Genomic DNA, 27,233 nt, shown 5'->3' on the forward strand with positions numbered 1-27,233 from the left:
AAACGATGATGCTTGTTTTGCCGACTTAACAGGACTTGGTATCAGTTAGGAGGCAAGCCTATGGGACTATCTTGATTAGGTTAAGTGAGTTAGAAAAGACCCATCTTCATGGGTGGTACCCTTCCTTGGTCTAGGGTCCCCTACTAAATAAAATAAGAAAGCAAGCTAAGTATGAGCTTTGTGTGGCTCTCTGCTTCTTGACTGTGGGCCAGCATGACATCAAGTCTCCATCCACCGCTATGACTTCTCCACCGTCAAGGAGTGGTTCTCTTGAACTACTGTAAGGCCTGCTGTGTTTTAAGTTTAGAGATCTAGAAAACAAGAATGTCTCTAACCTGTAAGCTCCACTTACCCAAGGACACATAACTAATACTGGAGGCTGCCATTTATGAACGTTAACAAGCTGTGTGTTTTTGCTACTGTACACAAGCTTGATTGCCTCAACTGCACAGGATGTGATTGCTCACACGTTGGAGGGGGGTACATAAGCAGGACGTTCATCAGGATGTATGCTTGCCCTGGTTGGACAAAAGTGGGAAATATGTAGCCTTGTGGGTTTTGCCTTTATAAACAAACCCTGAGTAATGCAATTTGGCACTACAGTTTGGAGAATCCCAGGTATGGATGTGGACAATATCCATGATCCTGGCCAGTATTTAATAAAGCTTGCTTCAAATTTGGCTTCAAAAATTGTATTTTTTTGAATACAAAAACATTCAAAAAATATTTGGTCTTATTCCTGCCTGGCAGGATTAACACCATAAGGCGGAATAAACACTTCTTATATCACATTTATCCAGTTATTTCATCATAGCAACAAGAAAAATATCTAATGTGTTTAACCTTAAAAATAATTAAAAATTAAATTTAAATTAAGAAAAAAAAGGCAAATATCCAACATGGACTCTATCTGTATATGGAGAAACATTCCATTCAAGCTCAAAGAAAATCAGTCTTAAGCAACTTTTACCAGGGCGACAGCAGAAATAAAAATTCAATCAGGTGACTTACTAATCAATGCGAATGCTCAGAGATAGTGCTGGAAACATATCAAGTTCCAACAAGAAAAACCAGTAAACAAAAGCCCCCCCCTTTCTCACGGTCTTCCGATTTTTCTGCTCAGAAAAATGGTGTGGCTGTGCCCACACCATCACAAACATTTCTCTAAATACAGTGTTTAGTGAAAACGTTTCAGTTTTTACCTTACAAATCCCAAAAGTATCTTCCTGTTTCGTTCTCGGCTCTCTTTAGCAGAATAAACGCTCATTGATTTCTCATCCTGCATCTTACATTGAGCTCAGCAGCTGCACAAACCTTCTAAGGTTAGAGCCTCCCCACCAGCAAAAAGGTTGGTTGACTCCTGCTTTCTAATAGCCCCAGACAGAGTGTTTAGTGGCAAGTTACATTGGTCCAAACCAGTGGTTCTCAACCTGTGGGTGTGACTCCTCTGGGGGCCAAATGACCCTTTCATAGGGGTCACATGTCCAATATCCTGCATATCAGATACTTATATTATGATTCATAACAGTAGCAAAAATCACAGTTATGAAGTCTCAACAAAAATAATTTTGTGGTTGCGGGTCACCCTAACATAACTCTACCTGTATATATAATACCCATATTAAAGGGCCACAGCATTAGGAAGGCTGAGAAACACTTGTAGATACAGTCATGAGTTTTACACAAGCAATTAGATACAAGCACACAGCAAGGCGAAGCCACGCATGCAGACACTCAGGCAGAGACACACACAAAGGCGGAGCCATACGAGCGCTGGCCTTAGCAACTGATAAGAACTCACCTTAGGGTTTTCTGTGAACTTCTTCTTTGCCATTCTCTTTAGGCTCTCCTCAATTCCCTTCTTGGATTTTGCCAGGATGTCTTCTGTTTGGTCCACCAACACTACTGTGTGACCAGTTGCTGCAGCCACCTAAATTAAAAAAAAAAAAAAAAAAGTTTCAAGAAAAGGGAAAAAGAATCGGTGTCATATTCCACATGGCTTCAACTACTGTTCCTCTCAAAATAGCTCATGAATGTAAGTATCAGCCAATGTCAGACACGTGCTTCTGGCCTGGGACAGTCCTAAGTCACACAACGAATTCTCACATAACACACCTCTTTTTGTGGCTCTAAAAGCAGAAGCAGATGAACCTTAAAATTCTAATCACCAAGCCAACAAAGATCTTGTCCCCAAGAACTATTTAATGGCAAAACTTAAGGAAAGCAGAGTCCAAGACAACTAACCAGTTTCAGGGGGAAGGGCAGATTCCACATTTCCTGCCTTCTCCCTTCCCCTGGGTGGGTGAAATTTCCTGAGGCACAGGTATACTGAGTGAAGCTGTGTTCCAAGTCCACAAACAACCAGCCTGGTTTATTATACACTGTCAGGGTCAAGTCAACTGCTCTTTCACCAGTTTGCCAAAAGTCCCAGCAAGGACCACAGAACAGGAAGTTTGTTGGAAAAATTGACTATTGAGTCACCTACACACAAATGAGACTCAATGAAGGCAGGAGCAGAAGGACACACCTGACCTACCTCGGACACGATGTGACAGCTAGCCTTGAGGAGAGGCCCCAGGAAGCCAGAGTACTCCCTAGAGCCACTGTTTTAGGACAGGAGGGCACGGGTGGTGTTCAGAGAGAGAGGAGCAGGCTAGCTGCAGATCTGCCCAAGAAGTAACCAATAGGTGAAACGGGCAAGTCTCAAACTACCGTTATCGTGTATGATTCTTGAAGCCAAGCAGTTAAATCTCAAAGCAGAAAACACAGATAGAATAAGACAAAACCAGATGAGCAACAAGAGCCAACAGGTTCAAATCCCAAAGCAAGATTTCCAATGCCACGTCGAGTTCAAAATGTTGAAATGCGGGCTTGCTTACATTGACAACTACACCTAGGGCTTCTCCCACACAGTGGTACAGGTCAGAGCCTGCCCGGCCTGAGGGGCAGTGTCAGTATCCCAGTATCCGGGAAACAGAGAATGAGAAAGATGCTGAGACAGGAGAACTGACAGATCAGGGTGATGGGGGCAAGAAGGCCAAATCATCCTGATAAAAGACAGAATCAGGCAGTGACCTCCGCTGTTAGCCTAAGGCTAAACTTTTTCCAAAGCAGAACACCTGAGGACCCAGGCCAGCGTTTCTCCAGCGAGCCAAGGCCAAAAAGCCAACAACTTCAGTCATGCATAAATCTGAGTCTCCAATTCAGTAAGCTCGAGGTGACCAGGCAGAGCAACTTTAGAAACAGGACAGAAAGGATTGACCATAGCAGACCAGGTCTTCTGCCTTTTAGAAAGGCTGCTTGCACAGCTGACCCTGGATTGACCTCTGGAACTTGAGTTTGGAGCGAGTTCTCCTCATTCTCTGACAATGCAGCTTCTGCTGCCGCAGGCTCTCCCGAGATAGTGGTGCAATGTCGGAATGTGTGGGAACCAGATATCATGGTTGTTCCTCAGTAAAACTCCTGGACGCCAAGTCTCTCGCTAGACTGTCTACAGACAACTTTGTACACGGTTTGTCACATCTCGCTGCTGAGGGAGCTGCACATGTCCAGTGTGGCTGTGAGGGACGGGGGAGACCCTTGCCAGCGCTTGCCTGGCACCTGGCACCTGGCACACCCCAGCCAACCGTCCCCTTTACTGATTGTACTTCAAACCTTTGCTGTAATAAGTCTGACACCATGCAGACGACTGTGTGTGGACCCGCCTCAGGAATTACCAAACCACATGAAGGAAGGGCTTAGTAGAGAAACGTTAACAGAAATTAATAAATCTCAAAGCCCTGGCAGGGTCAGGCAGGGTACTGGCCTGCTCCGTGTTTGGTAGTTGTGAGATGTCACTTGACATGCAGGAGTAACGGCCACCGATAGAAGCTCATGACCCACAATGCAGGGATGAGTAAGGTGCTGCCTTGGGGGCCTTTTACTCTTGGATCCTCTGTCATATAATCCTTATGGCATTTGAAACAACTGATTCTCACATAGTTTCTCTTGACTTCTGCTCTAGATAGCTCCTTGAGGTGGCCAAACAGGATTCCTGGACTCTTACCCACATGGGTCCCAACCCATATTTCCCCCTCTTCATCTCCAGCAGAAAACTGCTTGGGTCTTTTTAGCTCTTAGAATTGAGAAGACTTAGCTGGGCAGTGGTGGCACATGTCTTTAATCCCAGCACTTGGGAGGCAGAGGCAGGCGGATTTCTGAGTTCGAAGCCAGCCTGGTCTACAGAGTGAGTTTCAGGACAGCCAGGGCTACACAGAGAAACCCTGTCTCAAAAAAAAACGAAAAACAAAAACAAAAACAAACAAACAAAAAAAATCATGGCACCAGACAGTGCCCCAGCTGTTCAGCAACAAAGAGCGATGCTGCTGACAGCCCTCCTACATGGGGAGTTTATAATCTCATTCAGAAAAGCAGCGAACCAGCCATGATGGAGGCTCCTGTCTACCAGCAAGCCCAGAACAGCCTGGCATTTCAGGGAACAAGCACTAATCAGGTGATATGTCTAGGAATCCACTTTCCCAGTTACTATAACCACATCTGACTGATCCCATGGAGCACTTTTTGCTAGGTTTTAGATGAAGTACCCCACTAGTCTCACACTTTAAGCATAGCAAAAGAAGCCTACGGGTGTTCCTGTGTGCGGACAACTGGCCAAATCAGCCGCTCAGTCACAGTGAAGCTAAATCTCCAGGCAATCCTCCAGGAACATGAAATGCATGGTACCTGAACCCAGCAGGGCGACTGAGTAAATCACTGGCTTATTTCCCATTTTGTCTATAAGATACAGGAGGTGGTTGATACCAAGACCATCACCTCTCAATGTTCAGGCTCCATACACTTCCAACAGCTGTGGCCCGAGAGACATGGCAAGCCAATACTTAAAGGCAACATCATGTCTTCATCATCTTTGAAAAGATCTAAACCAGGCCCACAAACAAACACATGGCCTGGTGCATATCACATGCTTCATTAATAGCCATGGGGTTATGGGGCCCAGGTTCCTTCCACTCCACTCCACACTGGGCTTCACATTCCTGGTACTGGCACAGCAATCTAAATATATTACCACAGAGGTGGGTGCTGGAGCAAGCACTCTGGCTCTTGCCCCAACAAAATCCAGAGACATTGCATGATTCTCACTGTAGACAAGCCTGACCCAGTCAGACAACTTTAAGTACGGTTATGCAGCCAAGGCCTCCTGAGAGACCAACATGCTTCTTCTGGAATTATCGGTGGTACTCATATTTTTTGTGTAAGCCAATCTAAGTAACCTTCTATATCTACTCTCAAACCAACAGAAAAACATAAATCCCTTTAAAAAGAAGAAAAATGTAACAAGAACCCGAAGGTACTGAGAACCTACGTAGTGCCAGGATCAAGGCTGTAATTTCCCAAGACTATTTCTGACTAATCCAATACCAGTCTGGGAAGCAAGCAACAACCATTTTACAAAAGATTGCAGCAAGCTAAAGAGGCAGCAATACAAAAGAGGACTGAGCCACTTGACCACAAACCACTCAGTTAAGGGCCTGAAGCCAGGATTAAGTTCCAAGACTGGCTTGGCTCCAGGACTTGGTCTTCCTGTAATCCAGTTTGGAGGCACACATGACACTTGGAATAGCTGCTGAAATAATCAGCTTTCAATATACAACTGTTATTAAAGTAGCATTGATAAAATATTCAAAGCATTCAAGCAGAGAAAGAGAATGGAACCAATTGTAGGCTTGGTAACAATATCACTAAAAAGTTCTGCTGAGTAACTGAATAACAAATCAATTCCCCCCACTGATGCTCTGATGCACTTATAACAAATCAATTCCACCCATTAATGCTCCGATACATTTTAAAGGTGCTTAGGACATTAACCTTACTATTTCATTTGATACATGAAGAAAACTAAAACTGTTGTGTTGTATAACACTTTCCTCCCAGATCGGAAAAAAAAAAAAACGTTCTATCCTAGTAGAAGGAAGCTCCCTAAGCAGGAAAGTAAAACAACTCAAACTAGCTTCAGGAAGTCCCTGAAGTTGATCAGATTCTCTAGGCCCCTTCCAGAATAAAACAATAAATAAAGGCACAGAGTCCTCTCTCAGATGCAGCAGAGCCAAGCTGCAAAGGCTCTCGGAGAAGCTGAACTGCAAAGGTGACTCTCAGGCCAGAACAACTGTCCAGAAGAGCAAAACCAGGGAAAGCTGCCTGGAGGAGAGTTAGGCCAATTAAGGCACTTGGTAAGGACACTCTACAACCCGTTGAACTCCCTGTGGGTTGTGCAGTGTGTTCCTGGGTCCTGGCTTTGTTTTTTCTTGTTTTGTTGGTTTGGTTTGGTTTTGGTTTCTCTGTGTAGCCCTAGCTGTTCTAGTATCAGGTGCGCCGTTTTGTGAGCTGTCATCCATTCTGGGGTAGGCTTTGGTGATGCAGCTCTCTCTGAGTCATCTCTGTGCCTGTAAGTTACCCTCCACCCATATGCCCATAAGTAACCCCGATAAAACTCATGGGCTCACCAAGTTGGGCTTTGATGGTATCTGTACTTTGGTCTATTGTGGGCTTTCTATTTGGCCTGAATAGACACATGTGTCACATTTGCCCAGAAAAAGTCTTGTCATATAGCATATAAGTTAATTTAAGTAACAGGTCTATAATCATATGGCTTCAGTCAAATATAATTATGCTAGTAGCCAAAATTACTTTTCAGGGCTAGGGAATTGATAATGTGCTCACCAGAAAAGCAAGAGGACCTGAGTTCAGATTCCCAACATCCACATAAAAAGCCAGATGCCTGGGGAGGCGGAGACAGGAAGATCCCTAGGACTCACTGGTCTAGCTCTAGCTTGTCTAGCCTGCTTGGTGAGCTCCAGGTTCCGTGAGAGAAGCTGCTTCAGAAGACCCAGCCTTTTTCACTCCGTGTGGGTGCAGGCCATTGTGGGTCCAGAAGCCTGGCAGGCGAGCGTGATGCTTGCTGAGGTATGAGAACTACTCCCCAAGATCTACACCACAGTGTGGCTGCACACCGGACCCAGCTGGGAACAGATGACCAAAGCGCAGTCACCACCTGCGGGTACTGCGAGGCATCCAGTCTGGCATGCACCCAGACGATGCATTTAAAAACTCCTACAGATGACTTTAATACACAATCAGTGTGCCTAGGGCATTGCTCTGCCAGCTCCTGTTAACCCCAGCCGTGTTCCTTCACCTACTCATGTCACTCCTGGATTGTCACCTCTCCTCAAACACAAGGGATGAGGAAAACCTCTGTCTTTAAACTGGTACCACTAAAAAGCTTTCCTGATGCTGCCCATAAAAATGTTCCAGATACTATATCATAAAGGTACTGTCCAAAGACGCCTTAAAGGAATGGCAGCTCCCACCAAGCCTCCTTCTCCCCAGGGCTTTCAAACATCAGGTTCTTGTTCCACCTCCCCTAAATAGAACTAGTTTAATTCTTTTCTTAAAAGTCAGGCCTCCACACTCATTATGTTCCTGTCCCTTCTCCTTGACCTCTGGCCACCTGAGCACAAAGCACGCTCATTTTTGCTAGCTCATCTTCTCTGGACTGTTCTCCACCACCCTCCGCTAACGACCTGGCTTGGGTTCTGCACAAGCCGTAATGCTAGAGGAATATCCAGAATCTCCCAGAGAATAGATTCTTCAAAAGGCTCCACAACAACAAAAAACAAACAAACAAACAAACAGAACCCAAAGTCCACAGAGGGTGCTCACGCAAAGAACAGCTTCCATGTAAGAGTGTCTTCCTAGGACTGGAAAGGTTGCTCAGTGGTTAAGGACACTATTATTGCTCTTGCAGATGTCCCAGCACCCACATATGAACCCGCAACTGACGTAACTCCAGTTCCAGGAGATCCAACGCTCTTTTCTGGGCTCTTCAACCAACTGTATACATGTGGTGTATACTAATGCAGACTCACATATGTCTTCATAAGACAACATCACTAAATAACAGGAAAAAAACCAGAGTATTTTCTCTATGCCAATATCAAACCTATAGAGTCTCATTTTACCTTATTTAACTAATTCCCAAAGTTAAAATGGCAATGTTGATGAAGTGTCACTTTATAGTCCTATAGTTAATTCTCCTGAAAATGTGATAATGACATTAAAAGCTGAAGTTAATGAGTAGAGGGCTGTTTTTGATACTTGAAACAGGAAAACTCTTCTGAGTAAGTACTCATCCAAGGAGACAACACTGGCAGTTGATGTGTCTGCAACAGAAACACTATGCTGAGCTGGTGGGGGTCAGTTCTGTGAACCAAAATCCTTACAAACATGTTTGATCACATGCCCACGACGGCCCATTCTCCCACTGCCTTAATTTCCTCAACCTATGGCAAGATGTATCCTAGTCAGGAAGCAGAAGGCAACAAATGGAAGCAATTGGCTCGATTTCTCCTTTCTATGCAGTCCACAAGCCATGCCTAGGGACTTCACGGTGGGTCTTCCCACCATAGTGAACCTATTCTGATAACTCCCCACAGGCATGTCCAGAGGCCCCAACATGATTCTGGACCTCATCAGGTTGACAACGGAGACAAAGCATCACACACTGTGCTCTTATCCGCGGTCATCAGCAATAACCAGTATTATAAAAAACTATAACCACGGTAACTTAGGGAAGAAAGAGTTTATCTGGGCTTATGGTTCCAGGGGTTAGAGTCCAGGATAGTGGAGAAGAGTGGTGCCAAGTGACAGGCATGGCGGATGCAGCAGCAAGCTGCGAGTTCACATCTCGAGCCACAAACATGAAACAGAGAAAGTAAACAGGAAACACGAGGAACTGTTATACCAGCGGTTCTCAGCCCATGGGTCACAACCCCCTTGGAGGTGGAAAGACCCTCTCACAGGGGTCACCTGAGACCATCTGCATAGCATATATTTACATTACAATTCATAGCAGTAGCAAAATTACAGTTATGAAGTAGCAACAAAAATAATTTTATGGTTGGGGTCACCACAACATAAGGAAGTGTATTAAAGGGCCACACCATCAAGAAGTCAAGAACTACTGCTTTAAACTCTCAAAGGCTGCTTCCAGTGGCATACCTCCTCCAATAAGATCACACCTCATAAACCTCCTGAAACAGCACCACCAATTGGGCCCCAGACGTTCAAACACGTGAGCCTTATGAGGGACATTCTCATTCAAACCATCACACCCAGAGATCAACTTTTAAGAGAGAGGTGCATCCTGACTTTAGTATCATGCACACATTTAAAATGAACTGAATTCTACTTGGTTCAACATTCCTCTTTCCACACTGTGTGAAACAACTTTACATTCTATAGTTTCAGGGCCATATTACTTTAGCAATGGCTTCTCATGTGGGGAAGTTCATTCTACCATCCATCAGAAGAGGTTTCTTTTATCATCTGATGGTGTCCCTCAAACATTGTCTCCAGAGGCTCATATCATGTCCTGCACCAGTCAGGTCTCCACATAGGAAACATGAACTACAGCGCTCTTAAAGTTTTCACACCAACCAAACACCCTCCTCCCACCCCCCAAAACCCTGACAACTCTTTTCCATCTAATTCCCTATCCGTTCTTTCAGACTTGTGAGAGCCGTCCTTTCCCACTGCTTAGGACTCCTACAGTATGACCACTCAGACACTCTTCCAGAAAGCCCCAAATTTTTCATGTGATTAAGTCTTTCCTCACAGGATTCAGCTACACGTTTCACTGAGAGCTAAGAAAAGAGTAAGAGGTGTCATGTTTTCTTGGCAGCCAAGCAACTGCACTGGAGTATTCAAACAACCAGCTGAGTAGGGATGCAGAAGTCTCCACAGTTTGGATAAAACGCAGAGGCCAGCAGAAATGCACTCCATTAATGATTGAAGGTTACAGATAAAATATTTGGCTTCTAGGTTGAGTGACTTTGGACCCTCTGGAGACTTGTAGCCATTTCAAACACACACACACACACACACACACACACAGAGAGAGAGAGAGAGAGAGAGAGAGAGAGAGAGAGAGAGAGAGAGAAACCTTTTAACCTACAAACTCCCGAAGAAGCAAGAGAGAATTCAATATGTCATCAGTGGATAAAATATATGTATATGGTTGTCTGTTTTATCATTTACTACCATGGAACACAAACCTATTTGTCATAAGAAACTGTATGTTTCTTCTGGATGAAAACACTCCTTCCTGGGAAGAAAAAAGCTAAGGTTTGGGAAACTCACAAAAACTTACAAGACTCAGCGGCTCAAAACACTCTTAGACTCACAAGGCCTTTCTCTCTGAAGTTATGTGAGCAGTAAACAACCGGCTGGGGAGGGGGAGCCAGTCATCCATCACGTGGCTGCAGTTTGCACAGGGAGCTCCCACGATGCAGCGTCCACCCTCCACACTAGGATGGAGAGAAGCGCAATGCATGCTCCAGTGAGAAAAACTCGTTAAACTCATTAATGGCCCAAGCTGAACTGGGTTGCAGTCATTGCTTTGGTCTATCTATCACTGCCTTCTCTCCGGGGTAAATAGAAAGAGAAAAATGCCATTCTTTAGGAATGGCATCTTCTAGGCACTAACTCCCATTGCAACCATGAACTTAACAACATTTGCCTGCACAAGACTGAACTAGTTAATACTAAGTCATCGATTGGGTTGGGGTTCCTGGGGCCCCACCCCATCTGTGCTGAAATGTAAATAAAGATGAAATATCAAATCATAACTTCAGATCGTTAGCCAAGTGCACACTACCCAGCTGAGCCCTCCCATAGGTGGATTCTCACGGCGAGAGCTTTGAGCCATCCGACCTTGTGAACCGTTCCAGTTTGCTGTTTCAGTATTAAGAGATTTCATGGGGGTCCTGTGTTCTCACTGTGTACAATTCATATAATGCACAAAATCTGTGTTGATTTATATTATCAGCAAGGCTCCTGTCAACCTGCAGGCTATTAGTTAAGTTTTGCAAGAGTCAAATACACCAGGGGCTGGGGGTGTGCTTCAGTGGTAATGGATATAGCTAGCACGCATGTGATTCTGGTTTCAATCCTCAGCACCAAGAAGAGTGCGTGCGTGTGTGTGTGTGTGTGATTTATATTCATCATAAACAAAATGATGATTATTTTGTTTGCAGTGATTAGACCAGGGGCTCGAGAGACAGCTCAGTGGTTAAGAGTGCTTCCTATTCTTGCAAAGGACCTGAATTTGGCTCCCCCTAACATTACCGCTACATGAATTACAGATAATTTATCAAGGGCTATTGCAGACTGAATATAGTTTTCCCATAAAACCTTGTGTTAAGCTGTACTTGGAATAAGGTGGTACTGGTATAGGAAGGTGAAGACTAGAGAATTATTGGAATGGATGCATTAGACATGGATGCAGGAGGGGTCCATCACCATAGACCAGGCTGCTCTGAAGTGAGTGTGACTCTTTTGCTTCTCTCCTGGATGAATCCACCTTCCGTTCTGCTGAGTGGAGGCAGCAAAAATCCAGATCTGGCTGCCCAACATGGGACATTCCAACTGACGGAATTCTGAGTTAAGCAACCCGATTCTCTTTACCAATGGTGCCAAGTATTTTTACAGCCACAGAAAACAGTAGCTTCCGGATGTCTAGTCCACACTCATTCTTCACTGCTATATTTTATGTGGAGGTAGGAGAACAGGGTAGACTGCGAGATCCTGGAGACCTCATGCAAAGCCTTCAATCCAGGATGCAAGGAAAAATCGACTGACAAAGGGGAAGGTGAAAAAAACTCAACATGAGTCCAATCAAATGTGGCCACTGGTGCAGGGTCACAGGGGCTCGAGTCTGAAGACAACCTATCTACAGCTCATCACTGCACTAAAATGCACACTGTGGGTGGAGATTTACGCTGCCACTGAGCCATGCAACACAAAAAACCAAATGTGGAACTTCATATAGCTGAACACGCATGAAAAGACTGCACGGTGTAAGTGACCCAAGTCGTCTGAGTTATACAGATAACCCCAGAAACCCAGGCCGTGTTGACAAAAAGGCCCCCACGGTACAGCCACTGTAGCCGCTACACTTTTTGTTTGCCCTGGCAAGACTATGTCCTTGGAGGAAAGTACTTTTGTTTTATCATATCTTACTTTGTCCTAGAACAAAATAACCTTCCAGAAGTGACATTGATCCTGATGTCTGCCAATATCAATGGATGTATAGAATGAAATAGACTTTCCACTCTGAAACTGAAAACTTCTGTGTCTCCTTCTGATGCTGTGAAGTGACTCACCTTTAAACAAAGGTTTTCTTCAAGTCTCTATTTTCAATGTTCTCCTGCCTCTACATCGCTTCCTTCTTAAACATCAGTCATTCCTAGAATTCCAACTGTACCTGAAACCAACATATCTATTTTAAGCTGAGTCAGCATCTCAGCTCTAAAACCAGCTCTCTATGACATCATCAGTACCACTGTTCTGCAGAGCAGTTTTCTGACAGCACTTTTTCCTTAATCCCATCTTTAATTTCTCCACTCATTTTAAAAAGCATATATGCACATAGTGTATGTGCATTTTTAAGTTCATGCTTGTGTGCATGCATGCATGTGTGCCGACTGCTCTCCACCTTACATTCTGGATCTGGGCCTCTTGCTGAACCCAGAGAGCCTTGTTTGATCTGCCTTGCTAGCTTGCTAATAGGATTGCTGGAATTACAGGTGAACTGTCACACAGCTGGATTTTATATGAATTTTAGAGACTCGAACTTTGGTCATGACACTTGCACAGCAAGCACTCAGGATATTTGTTCTCACTGTGAACCCTGAGATTGTGTTATTTACTGGGAAAACCTCACCTTTAATTAGCACACACCTTTAATTCCTCTGGACGGAGCACAGAAACACCCTTAGTACACATCTTAGTACATAATGAAGCTAGTTTGTAGAAAGGAGCAATATGTACCACACACACGCACGCACGCACGCACACACACGCACACACACTTTAATGTCCCTTTTTCTTTGTCGATAGAGTGCATTGTGTATGTCACATTACCTCTGAAGCGTCTAAAAGTGTTTTCCTGGAGAGTCTTCTTTAAGAAGTGCACATCAATACTCTGTGCAGCCTGTGTTCTTTCTTGAGGCCTCTATTAACCCTTGCACTTAAAATCTATGTTTACAATGTCTTCATAAACTGAACCTCTGCTAAAAAAAAAAAAAAAGATAGTAAATAAATAAAAATAAAAGTTTCCTCAGGCTGAGGAAGAGGCTCAGAAGCAGAGCCTATCTTCTGTGTCTTGGAAGGTCTTGGATTCAATCTCAGAACCCTGCTCTACTCTCTATCAAAAAGAAAAGCAAAACAATTCTTTTTTTATTCATGTGTATGTGTGTGTGCCTGTCTGTATGTACACCCCATACAGTCAGGTGCCTGCAGAGGCCAGAAGATAGCATATGAGCCGGAGATATAGTTGGTTATGAGCCACAAGATGTGGGTGCTGGGAACCAAACCTGGGTCCTATGCAAGAGCAGCAAGTGGTCTTCCCCATGGCTCCATCTCTCTAGCCCCAAGAAATACAATTTTAAAGGAACGTAACAAAGCTCCTGTCTATGTCAGCCCATTCTGGACAGAGCGAGCAGGCAGTCGGCAGCTTTCTCGTGATTAGTCATTCCCACCTGTATTTCTTCCTCAGCAGACAATGAGTTTCTCCTGGGCAACAACCACATCTTACCTGTCACCCAGCACACGAGAGAGACTTCCTAATAACAGCAACACTGGGGGAACAGATCTTTTCAAAGGCCTCAATTTGTAAATTAGTTTAGAAATGAATGCTTAAGAAACCATAACTGCCTTTTGCTATTAGAAACCTTTACAGCAACCTTGGAAAACTTCCACATGGTTTAGAATTATGAAACATATCACATCATTAGCTTGCAAAGAACAGTAAGAAAAGACAAACGAGTTGAGAGCGGAAACTGTTTCAGTGAGCAAAGGATGGTTTTCCCACTGCTGATGTCCAGGATGCTGGTGAGGGAGAAAGATGGGGCAAGCACTGAGTGCTGTCTAAAGAGAAACTCCTGTTCTTTGTGCCCTTTGACCGCCATGCCTGTGATTTCCAAGTGGACTGTGTTTGGCTAGTCTAGCCGGTCAATGTGTCAATGTGTCTTGCTGACTGTTTTGTCTGCCAGGGATACAGACCCAGCAATTCCTTCCATCACAGAGAGGACAAAGGCATTTTTCTTACTTCATTATTGTAATGTTAGAGATCAGCAAACTTTTTACTGTTCAGGGTGTTAGTTACAGATCACCTGGCACTGTGGTTGACAGCGGTACCTTTCAAATTGTGTCTAGCCAAGAACCCCTTCTCCATAGAAAAACATACATTGGCTGATAAACAAAGCAAAGGTCAGAGAAGAAAGGGTAGATGAGTCTACTCGGGGAGACTCGTGGATGTTAAAGTCCATCTGAGAGTACACTGTGAGATCCCTAACCTGTCACATCCATTAGAATAGCAGCTGCTAAGTGCACTGCAGACTCAAAGTCTTAGACTTGTGTGTCTAATTTAGAGTATCCACAGAGTACAGGAACCCAGAAGGGGCTCATGAGAGAAGAGAGGAAAAGAGGCCTGAAGTAAGGTAGGGGACAGAGTCCATGTGATATGAAGGTGGAGGTGGGGGAAGTACTGGGGGATGGGGTCTTATGGGGTAAGGAGTGGGAGAATGGAGAGAGGAGAGGCGGGAAAGAGGGTTGAGCAAAGTGAAAGACATATGAAAAAGCCTTACAGAAACCCACTGCTCTGTAACCTAATTAAAAAATAATGGTTTAAAGAAGAATTATGATGAGAGGTGTCCCATATGGTGGACCATACTCTTCCAAGAAGACATGGGTTACTAAATGAAACCCAGCGCCAGATGTGGGATAGCACCTTACCAGTTATGGTCAGAGAGGCCATAGGGGCTTCCCAAACACTGCAGATACTGTCATTGCTCCTGGTTGCCCATCATAACTAAGACACTATTGCTGAAGACAAACCATACTTTGGTTGTAGGACAGAGAGAGTAAAGCTGAGACTGGCCTGAAACCTTTTTCTCTTTGTTGGCTAGTTTTTACAGGACCAGAAATTGCTGTGCAGGCTACTAAGGAAGAAAAGGCATTAGTGGACTTGCCCAGTGGTAGACCTGCATGCTACACTAAAGCCTGCCTGGCAAGATGTATCCCCTGGTGTAACTGTGGGATGCCTATGGTGGGGATAAACAGCTGCTTTCTGATTTGATTTGAGACCCGCCCTTCAAGAAGGAATTCATGCCTGGTACTATAAACTTGGTCAAAAGCCCACAGCAGGTCACAGGCCCTGTGGGAGAGCCTATTCTGCTAAATGAGCATGTTGTCAACACCCCTCTAAAGGTGATGTGTACACCTTTACAGATTAGAGCTGCTGTCAAATGTAGTCTGAGAAACTTCCCCCTCAGTTAATGCAGACCGATGACTGCTCAAGGGGCTAAGAATAAGTGATCACCCCTAAATAGAACATCTGCACTGACCCCCTACAAATACATGCATATGCATATGCACATGCACACGCACACGCACGCACGGCTCGGGAAACATGGCAGAAGCTGGAGGATGAGGAGCCATGTTATCCTCTGGATATGATGAGGCCATTGCATTCTTGAGCTCCTATCAGCTATGGTTACCTGCTCGAGATCAAGGCAGAAACATTCCAGCATGGTTGGATGGTGAACTAATGAGACTCCACACCCCTGGCTGAGGAGCTACTGGCAAGTTGATAGCTACTGAGAAGGGGGAGGCATTTTTTTCTTCAGGAGTGTGGTCCCTGGTAGGTTGGCCACGCTCTTGCTGTTTGGTCTCACACCCATGGGTATACACACAGCTCTGAATGTATTTGGTAGGCTATTCAAAGAGAGGAGGTTATGAAAGTGGGAGAGAGAGCAGCAGTCAAGAGGGCCAAAACATCCTGTGTACACACGTAAAATTACCAAATAATAAATGAGAATCAGAATAATAGTTATCATACTCAACATAAGTGTAGGCAAGGGTGTGGAAAAGGATTTTTATGGATTGTTGATGGAATACAAAGTAATACCTTTATGGGAAAACACTGAAATCCCTCAAGAGCTCAAGAACAATACTACTGTATGATCAGTATTTTCATTTTGGGGTATATGCGTATGGAATTAAAAATGGATAAAAGCACCAGATCTTTCTTTGGAGGTAGCTTAAGGCTTCTCCTGATAGTTAAAAAATAATTACATTAATAAGGGGTGATACCTAGAAGACATTTCAGGCAGCAGGCACGATGATGGCTCAGCGGGTAGGGGAGCTTGTTGCCAGACCTGATCATCTGAGTTCAAATCCCAATGACCCATGTGGCAAAACAAGAGAACGGACTCTTGCGTTTATTTTTTATGACCTCACAATGCATTCCCTGGCATATGTACATGTGCGCGCACACACACACACCACATATACATACACACAAATAAAAATAAACAAACAAATGTAAGAAAGCTGCTTTAAAAAAAGAATTCTAATATCTGGGTACAATACAGCAACGGCACTCGGGCTTCCGGAGACCCATCACAACACCGCCTGGACCAGCTGTCTACAGAGGATGGAGCTGGAGATCGAGAGTGAGACACAGGAGTCAGAGGTCATTTTGGCTTTGTTTTGGTTTCTCCTCATTACTTATTCAATGTTGTAATACACAGGACCTTCCCTAGTTTGACTAAAGTTGCGGTTATTTCAGTCATTGAGAACTCTTGTTTTATATTACAGTGGCCTGCAAACTCACTGTAAGACACTGAGGGCAAACAGTCTGGAAAACACACACACACACACACACACACACACACACACACACAACTATGTCCTCAGCTCCATGACTTTCCTGGGGCTGATGGAAGGTAGGCTCGGCCAAAGGGGAAATATTTTTAGACAAGAGTGCTTCAGGGCTGTAAAAATAGGTCCAGTGAATAGCACACTCAAAGTCCTTAGTACTCCAGCCAAAGGAGCAAACCACTGCGCCAAGCGGAAGCATGCTGGATTTGTGTATCTTTGTAAATGCGTCATAATATTTGAATCAGGTTTTCTGAAGAGTAACTTACATGGCAAATTCAAGAAATTAGCATCAACTGGCCCAATACCTGGTCTTTCCATACCCTCAGCACATCTCCAGCCAATTTCTCTTGGGACCCTACACCATGTACTTCATCGACATCACAGTCTATCCACAAACTCCCAATGTCATGACTATCCTCACATCTGACTTCTGACTGCATCCGAATCTTAGCACAAATACTCAAAGGCAGGCACTGTCCACAGCATCCATGGGTTGCTGTGGAGTGTGTGTGTGTGTGTGTGTGTGTGTGTGTGTATACTAAATAATAAAATAAATAAAGTAAAATATAAAGCATATTCCTGCAGGGACCACAGTGCCTGCTCTCTCATGCTTACACCACTCACCAGACACCAGCAGAAGGAGCTCCAAGTTACAGTAGCACTAGAAATAAGGTAGGTATACTTGCCTAAGGCAGGGCAGCAGGGAAGACTGAAAATTATTAGGAAAAAATTAGAAACCAAAGCTAGGGACAAGTGACATGTAAAGTAGGATATCATCACCACAAAGAAAAAACAAACCTGACAGCCCAACCCCTTATGCCCTGTAGGAATGGAGTTCCAAATATACTCCAGAATGGAAGGTGGATATACCATAGGGCAGTGCTTTGATCTATACAGAGAACAACCTAATAAAGAACCAAGGAACTCAGGAAAGCTGGGTGAACTTTATGATAGGTGTATGGTATGACCTTAAGTAGAAAAGCCTACTGGTGTGCTGGGCATGACAGTGTATGCCTTCAATCTCAGCTCTTAGCGGCAGGGGGAAGGGGATTTCTGTTGCTTCAAGGCCAATCTGGTCTATATGGTGAGTTCCATGTCAGCTAGAGCTACCTAGGGGAACCTGGAAGGAAGGAAGGAAGGAAGGAAGGAAGGAAGGAAGGAAGGAAGGGAGGGAGGGAAGGAGGGATGGAGGGATAGACATAAAGGAGGGAGGGAGGGAAGAAGGAAAGAATAGCTGAGAATAAAAATATGGCCTTCATAAGAAATATTCAAAAGGAAAATTGATAGTGCAGGAACTATGCCAGTCTCCTGTGATACTAAAACTTCTAAGTTTCTATATTTATTTTTCAAGAAAACTTTAACAACAAAAGTTAATAAGGCCAGCAAACTCACAGAGCTCTCACTATTATTCCATGAAACACCAGAAAACCAGAGGTGAGAATGGTGAGAGAAGGTGGGATGAAATTCAGCGGCTAGAGAGAAGCTTTCCAGCCTCTCCAAGCATCATCTTGTCCAGTCAGAGCACTGCACAAGAACAAAAGACTAGCAAATGTTCCGCTGTAGCTTACAAAGCTCCCCCTGAAGCCATTTCAATAGTTTAAAGAGCTCTAAAGAAATAGATACTGTTGGTGTGTGTGTGTGTGTGTACATGTGCAAGAGTGTGCATGAGAAGATCAAAGGATAACTTTTGGGAGTTGGTTCTCTCCTACCTTGAGGCAGGGTCTCTCTTGTGGCTTCTGCCATGATACATACCCCAGGCTAGCTAGTCCTCTGGTTCTAGGTAACTCTCCTGTCTTCACCTCCCATCTCCATGTAAGAGTGCTGGGATTAGTCATACAACTTCATCACTGAGCCACCAGCCAGCTCATCCTTGGCATTTTGAAAAGGGCACACATGTTCAAACACACATACACACAGGCACACAAATCACACACGTTTGGGGGCTTCGGTCAGATGAACTTACGCCTAATCTTGACAAGTTCAAACTTTCTCCACACCAAAAGTATAAGATATAGACTACATTGTGCCAGAAAGTCTCTCAAACACTATTCCCAGTTGCCCCAGTGGCTGCTCACAATCATGTAATAAAGTGTATGAGCCTTCTGGACTCTTCATAGGAAACCAACGGACTAAGCAACGCTTAGAAAGAACTCTTCTATCAACCCGAGAAGCACAGAGCTTGCAGCTTCCTCTTTCCTTCTTTACAAAGCAAAAGGCAATCTGTTTCCACTCCAAGTTCATTAAATGATACAAGTCACTTTGCTTCAAGATAAATCAGCAGTCAGAACCAAGTCAGAAGCATATAACAGGCACACACATAAAACAAGTCAATGTACTTAAACATTAACCTGCAGTCTAAGAGGTTTTTTTTTTTTTTAATTTAAAACAAACAAAAAATGGCAGGCAATGTAGACACTCTTAAAAGGTACATAATCACTAATGGCCTATGCGCTGGCTAAATGTAACTAAGCCCAGGCCTCATTTGTCTTAACCATTTGATAAATGCATTGGGTGCGTACAAAATGTATTTACAGCCTTTTCCATCCCATTCAGCACAAAATGGAACACATGGATTAGTTAAATCTATAAACAGAAACTCCATTGACTTAGGCCACTTCATAGAGAGTTCAGAAGAAATGGCAGTTCAGTGTGACGTAGGATGATAACCCAGATGCTAATTCGTGTTTGTGCTTTTATGGCTTCTCTCAGGTGGAATAATTAAATAAACGGTTCTGACCCTCTCAGCAGCCCCTAAGCAAACTGCATTGTCGGCTGGTATCTGTGTCAGGGTTTAGCAAGATGGAACAGAAAACTGGGATCAATGTTCTCCACCTAAACCCCAGGCTCCTGCCTCAACATCAAGGATCAGGAAAAAAAAGGGGCCAGAGGCTAAAAGGACAACAGGACAGATGACAGCAATGATGATCATAATGGCACTTCTGGCTTCTTGGGGCTACATGTGTGACAACTGATTCACTCACTCCCTTTCCATATTCCTACAAAACCTCTACTCTAGAGCAACTGCAGAGATAAAGCAACTGCCTCATGTTTTTACCAACATGCAGACCACGCAGCTCCCTGTGCTCAACACATTAATTAATCCTTCATCCCTGGTGCCAGAGGCAAAAAAGATTTACAACCCTGAACCAAAAACTGTCCATTATGGATAAAAAAAAAAACCAAAAAAACAAAAAAAAACAGATGGCATAATGGGTGGAGAGATAACCCAGCAGTTAAGAGCATTGGCTCCTCTTCCAGAGGACCCAGGTTCAATTCCCAGCACCCACATGGCAGCTCAAACTGTCTATAACTGTAACTGAGTTCCAATTTAAAGGAAGGAAGGAAGGAAGGAAGGAAGGAAGGAAGGAAGGAAGGAAGGAAAGAAGAGAGAGGGAGGGAGGGAGGAAGGAAGAGGAGACAGCACTACCTAGAACTACTGCACGGCCAAGTGTAAGAAATGAACCAGCTAAACCACTGGAAACTCAATAGAGCCATTATTCAGGATCAGAGTGGTCACCTACAGCGACCCAGAGTGCCCACTGTTTAGACTGTGGATCTTTGTTACACTTCTATTCAAAAAGTTCTGCTAGGAAGTAACAGGGTTTCCTCCCCCCCCCCCCCCCATTTCCATAAGATCCAGCAGCTCAAGTATTTAATCCACAAGTCTCTGATCCCCACCCTTGTCAATCACTTTCCTCCCCCTCTTCTAAGGTCAAAGTCGAGCACCTTACCCAGTCAATTTTAAGTGCTTCCTGTGTGAGTCCTCAGGCGCTTCAAAACACTTTCTTTGGATGGACACAGCATCCATAGAACACAGCATCCTGCATTTGTTCTGAGGTGCTTTCTAATTAGTTTCGAATCCATAACTGTTTCTGGAGCCTTACCTACATTGTTACTGAAGGCGCAAAACCCTTTTATCTTGTTATTAAGATGTAGCTTGGACACTGTTTAAGGGATACATTGTTTTATTGGACCTGGACAACCAATCTCATCATCACAGCCTTGAGAAGTTTTTGTGGTGCAGAGGGATACAGAAGACTACCTATATTTTCTCCAGTTTAGCCATGTGTGGTTTTAGTTTTATTTAACGGATTTTGGAAGAAAGTGAAATCAAGGTAACTGGCTAATACGTTTATAGCAAGCATACAAGTATGCATTTGGTTGGGAAAAGACACTGACTTGTGAATACCCTGCCTAATTAAAATTAGGTAAGCCCTCCACTGCCACAAATCTCAAGTTGCAAAGGCCTCAAAAGGTAAAAACAGCAAGGACATGAAAAAAAAATCATAGTTCTCTAATGTGTGTAGGAAGGTAACTATTAAGAGAAAACGGTACTATACGCATTCCAGTATCCAAACTGCACGGTTGATTTTGAACTGTACCTCAGCTGGCACCAGGCAAAGTCCCACAGAAGCCCTTTAGAGACTTCTCGGGGCATAAACTACGCTTATCTCTGTCGCCCACTCTCTGGAGGTTCAGAGCAGGGCAAGCTCGCAGATTTCTGCACCAGGGCACTAGGTCAAAGGTCAAAGTTGCCCGGCCCAGGCCTGGGCGGAGTCCCAGCAACTCCACAAACTCCCACTAGGTGACTTTCCAAATTGTTACAAAAGTGAAGGCCAACGAAGGAAACTTCTGGGAGAGGCAGGACACTTGGAAAGAAAACTCACCCAGACAACAACCGAAGAACCGTGAGGAAAAAAAAAAAAAAAAAAAAAGGAAAGAAAGAAAGAACAAAAGAAAAAACTGATAAGGAAAACTAAAAGAAATCGCAGCCCAGGTCTTGGCGAGCAGACTCCTGTCAGTTCCAGGCGGTGAGCAAACACACTCTGCAACTCTGCACGCACAAGTGTGCACAGTCCAGCTCCAGTGTTGCACGCGTGCACCAGCGCTCTCCACCGAGCCTTCCCCGCCCCGGGGCAGCTAGACCAGAAGCATGCACGTAAGGATCGGGCCAGAGGCTGTAGTTCTGGGACGGTGAAGCATGCTGCACCTTCTCGGACAGCTTCTAACTACTTCCACCACACCCGGGACGCGAGGCCCGCTCACCTGCGCGATGCCGGCGCCCATCAGCCCGCCGCCGATGACTGTCACATGCTTGATCAGGATCTTCTTGGCAGCCGCCGACGCAGAGGAAGAAGAGGACATGGAACGCACGAATTGCCTGGTCACGAACGCCATAGCTCAGTGGAGCAGCGGAGAAGGAGCAGCGGGGAAGGAGCAGCGGGGACAGCGCGAGAGGTCCCGGAGCTTCGTGGGCGGGGTCGGTGACGTTGAGGGCGGGGCCTCGAGCACGCTCCACCCGCCAGCTTCACAAGCTGCAGATCCACCCCAGAGGGCGGTGCCAAGACCCAGGCAAGCATGGACTCTGGCAAAGCCGAGACTGGCACGTTTCTGAACTAGCTGCCCCGGGGCGGGGAAGGCTCGGTGGAGAGCGCTGGTGCACGCCAGCAGTTACCCACCAAGAGGCCACCTGTAATTGGCTTCACAATCTGGTGGGCTGGAGTTGTAATCATGAGCATTGGGTTTAAGGTGAGGACGGTAACCCCCCCGGATAGAGAACTCAGGAAGGGAATGAGTGGCCTTCGGCCAACTTTCTGCCAATCACTGCTAGTACTGTGCTAGTGATACGGAATTGCTGTTGCTTTTACTTCTGAGTGTTCATCTGAGTGTCCCCCCGCCCCCGACCCCCAAACTCACCATCCAGAGGAAAGCCATCCGCCCCTCCCTCCAGTGGAAGAAATGATGGTTAATCCTGTGTGCAATGAAGCTCCCTGCAAAATCCTCATCTGTGTCTCACATTCTGCAGAATAGAACTAACTTCCTGTCTGAATGTTGGAGATCGAGAGTCAAAGTTCTCTCGGGCTGTTTCTAGTTACCCACCTCTGTATCTAACTTAGGTTAAATAAAACAACGTAAACCATATGCTGCTCAGCAGGCTACTTTCCAATATGTCCCAATCTAAGACAGTTTTTTTTTTTTTGTTTTGTTTTTTTTGCATAAAACCCAAGGAAAAGAATCATTTGATCCTCTGTAACCTGCCTGCCCAGGGTCTTCAGTAATGTTCTTGGTAAACAAATGGATTTATGATCGTCTTCGTTCTGTAGCTATAAAAAGTTTATGTAACCCTTCAGCGGTGAACCTTGTCCTTCAGAACCGTTTCCCCGCCTGTTCCCTGCCGCAGGCTCTTGCATGTGACTGGGAAGCGTCTCTCAGTCTCTCCCACACTCCCTTTGAAGCAGGGGCTGTGTTTTGCATTGACCCTTTGAATCTTATTTTTATATTTAATCCTTCAAAATAAGCAGAGCCCGTTGAGTGCGACACTCCAGCCAAGTGAAAAAAGGAGGAGACTAGGAACGGAAGTAGGAGGTTACCCGCAGAAACCCAACAGCTTGAAGAATGAACACATTTATGAAGGAAGAAAAAAAAAAGTGAGCAGCAGTCTGAGGAAAGATGTGAGACAGAGAGGAGGGGCCACTAAGGCTGAGAAAGGAGAGGACTCTGTGGCTGAGGCGCCGCTGAGAGAGGAGAGCAGATTTTGAGGAAGTTTGATGAGGAGGTGTTCAACTCTTAGTTTTCATTTAGAAAGACTAATTATAACCCAAGTTTGGTGCTGCGACAATATAATTTTCTCTTTCTTCTTTCTTTCTTCTCTTCAGTGTATATCTGTGTACTGTATAGATACAATGTCTGAGGAGGCCAGAGAAGGGCATCAGGTTTCTGAGATTGCAGTTATAGACTGTTGTGAACCACCATGTGGGCGCTGAGGATCAAACCCAAGCCCTCTGAAAGAGCAGCCACTGCTCTTAACCACAGAGCCATCTCTGCAGCCCTACAATATATTCACAAATGATATCTCTGTTGTAATATTTCATGTGTACCTCATGCCTGAGGTAGCGCACGTTTCAGATCTCTGCTTTTCCTTGGGAGAGAGTGATAAACGTGTCTGAATCCACATGTGCTGCTACAACAAGTCCCTCAAATTTCTCCTGGGAGCAAGGAAACCCCAAGTCAGGGTACCATCGGGTTCATTATCTGATGAGGACCCACTTTTAGCTCAAGGGTAGTTCCTAGTATCTGCAGGTGGTGACGGTGTAATTGTCAAATTGAATGAATCTATAACTAAGAGAGACACTTCTGGAAGACGTCGTGGAGGCATTTCCAAAAGGGTTAACTGAGGGAGAAGGTGTCCTCCTGTAGAGGGGGACACCTTATACAGAGTGGGGGTGAGGTGCACCTAGATATAAAGAGATGAGAGAGAAAATAGATTTCCTGCCTTGTTGGGGACCGCACTAGCCCCACGTTGGGGCGGCCAAAATAAATGTTGCAGCCCAGGAAAAATGTTGAGGCTCGGGCCGACCCACGTTTGGGCGGCCACTGTATCCCGGCCCAAGCTGCTGCTCCGGTCTGCGGGTAGGGGTTCAGCAAGATCGAGGGTGAGGGCAGACTCAAAGAATGGAGACCAGACAGGGTGTGATTCGATCCCGTTTATTCTTCAGTCTCTCTTCCTCTAAGTGTCTCCTGTCTGATTCTCCCTCTATAGTCTGATGTCTGGTTCTATCTTCTATAGTCTGATGATGATCTGTTCTGCCTCTGCCTTTTTTATGTCTCACTTCTAAGCCACGCCTCTAAGTTACACCTTTAATCATGCCCTTAGGCCTTGTCTCTAACTCTGATCTCTATACTTCTAAGTCATACTCTTAAGTTACACACCTTTAATCTCACGCACCTTTAATCTCAAGGTATCTAAACCAAGATTATCGGAGTGTTCTCAGCTGTTGTAGGCTATTGTAATCCAAGTCTCATGTCAGGGTATATGGCTGCAAAGCTGATAGCCGCTTTCTGCTAAAAGTCGGCCCCCAACACTGCCTGCCTGCCTTCTCCTGCTGGGGATTTTCTCTATTCTGCTGTTGCTGCTGTGGGGCTCCTCCCCTGACATCAGAACCTAGCCTAGGCTTTCCAACATTGGCTGAAGCCCAGATTCTGTAGGACTCCCCCAGGCCTTCAACACCAGACTGAGACTGCTGACGCAGCCAACCTCACAGACTGAGCAACCGTGAGATCCTCAGCCTGTCCAGATGGACTCTCCAGCCCCAATTGTGTAAGCCAGTCTAATAGGTCACATCTCATGACACATGTGCCGCGCTATGACCCTGACCAGCAGGAGAATAACAACAGCATGACCGGTTTCTTCTAACAGCGGTTTACTCAGGAATTCTTAATAGCACATGGAGAAAAATGGTGGAAACCCCCGAGACACCCAGGTCCGCGGCTTATATCCACTACTGGGAGCCAATAGGAGACTGCCACGCTTCACCCAGCCATAGGCCCAGCACTGCACATGCAAGATCATCCCATACACAAGCACGCCTCAATGCCAAATAAGGAGTTGTTTTTCTCAAAGCACTTAGGAGCTCAGGCCATCTTTAGGTGTGGTTCGGGCAGCCCCCAACAGTTCCCCCTTTTTGTTTTATCAGCCTTGCCCAAGGAAAGGGTGACAGGTAAGAAAGATACTTAGTGGTCCGGTCAAGCCCGTCACTGGATACACGCACATCAAGACCAACTAAGGCCGAGGGACGGCTGACAATCCACTCTAGGTGCGGCTCCTGTCTTAGGCGACGGGATCCCTAGCCCCTACAGCTGGTAAGATGCCACCGCATAAGGGCACAAGATGAGGGAACTCACTCTTTGAGATTGGCAAGCCAGGTTTGCGGGGAGGCACCCGCCTCCAAGGCATAAAAGGCTTGTGCCAACATGGTTAGATGGCGTCTAAGAGCTTGGGCCATCCGGCAAAGGCAAAACAGACAGAATCCCGCAACTCCCTGGAGGGCTACAGCCAGGACCCCCAAATCCCGCCCACTCTTTCAAATGATGAACTGCTTGAAGGACCCATGAGGATAGTCCAGATGCCAGTGACATATCAACTCGGGTAGAATTGATGATGGTAATGAAGACATGGAGTTCTTGCATCAGGGAGTCAAACCCTCGGGACCAATTGCCTGCTGGCTGTTGAGACAGAGCTTTAGACAAGTTAGCTGCTCGAGAGATATTATCATAAGGGATTGAAGTAACACACAAACCACTCAGTTTCCTGCACTAAATCAACTCTTTGATTAAGGATCATAATTCCTCCGTGAAGATGGGAGTTCACTTGAGTTTGAATATCCAAAGCTTGAGCCACAGTAGATGACAAATTGTTGAGGGCATTAGCGGTTTGTACTAACTGACTCAAAGAGATGGCAGCCATGATTCCAACCAAAGGATGCATTCCCTACCACACCTCCTTTTATCATGGCCATGGGAGACAAATCAGTACAACTACCATTTACTCCACACAATAGCCAAAGATCAAAAGGATTGGAGGGAGAATACTGGTTTGGATTTTGATAGGTAAAATTATAACCTCCATAGGTGGCATTAAAGGTGACCAAAATATAAGGGGAGTAAGTAAATAATCCTTTTTTAGCCCATGCCACTTTATGGGCTTGGCAGCCTGTCCAAGGCAACAAGGTTTCTCCTGACTTAATTCCTTTGCAAAAGGGAGACCACTTTGGTTATGAGGGAATGGTACTATTGCCCTTAGAGTCCTTATCCAGCCAAACAGCTGTTTGATTATACAATAGAATGCAATCACTCTAGTCACTTATACCACTAACTGCTAAAAAACAAAGGCTACCTAACAAATCTACACTTCTATTCTCACTTACTCCTAACTCACTATCTTTAGGTAAATAAGGTAACTCCAAACTAGCATTACTGGCAAAAAGGTGGGGAAAAACTTGGGCCTCATGCCTTACAGGCATCGGGATCGGAAATACCGATAGGATCCCCCATCGTGGTTCCGTCCATACAGGATTTACCACTATCAGCAGAAGCAGAAGGATCAGGAGCATCCCAGCGTCTAACCAAACACTCTGGGACCCACACTGGATCTGGACAATCCCAAGGAAAAACACAAACAGATCCTCTGGACCAGGACAATACTGGATCCGGACCAGACCATAAACCTGTGATCAAGTCTTTCCAACGGACAAAACCATGGGAACTCGGGCTCCATTGTGTATGTCGCTCCACAGCACAGCGGCCATCATTATCAAGTTGCAGAAAATTTAAAGTAAATAAGGCTAGGGAGATTCTCTCTTTAGGGGTACAACCAGCTCCAATTCCCCCTTTTTGTTTTATTAGGCATTCCTTTAAGGTGCGATGAGCGCGCTCAACAAGACCCTGCCCCTGGGAGTTATATGGCAGACCATGTTTTAATTCTACTGCCATAGACTTGCAAAAGGATTGAAAAGAGGCAGCTGTGTAGCCAGGGCCATTGTCTGTCTTGAGCATAATTGGCTTTCCCCAAGCAGCCCAAGCTTCCAAGCAACGTGATATCACATTTCGGGCTTTCTCTCCTGCTAGAGGAGAAGCACAAATAAGACCTGAACAGGTATCCACAGAAACATGTACAT

General features: G+C 45.1%; 1 protein-coding gene across 1 annotated transcript in view; it reads right to left on the minus strand.

The window, feature by feature from the left end:
- Hadh (hydroxyacyl-CoA dehydrogenase) overlaps positions 1–22,040 on the minus strand; it is a 25,332-nt gene extending 3,292 nt beyond the window's left edge. The window contains exons 1-2 of the mRNA XM_076933465.1: positions 21,826–22,040; positions 1,769–1,930 (exon numbers count right to left, since the gene is read on the minus strand). Of these exons, the coding sequence (XP_076789580.1) occupies positions 1,769–1,930; positions 21,826–21,957 (294 nt within the window). The 5' untranslated portion in view covers positions 21,958–22,040. The remainder of the gene's footprint in view (positions 1–1,768; positions 1,931–21,825) is intronic.
- Between the last annotated feature and the right edge of the window lie 5,193 nt (positions 22,041–27,233).

This window comes from Arvicanthis niloticus, chromosome 4 (genome assembly GCF_011762505.2).
Source record: "Arvicanthis niloticus isolate mArvNil1 chromosome 4, mArvNil1.pat.X, whole genome shotgun sequence".
Lineage (NCBI taxonomy): Eukaryota > Metazoa > Chordata > Mammalia > Rodentia > Muridae > Arvicanthis > Arvicanthis niloticus.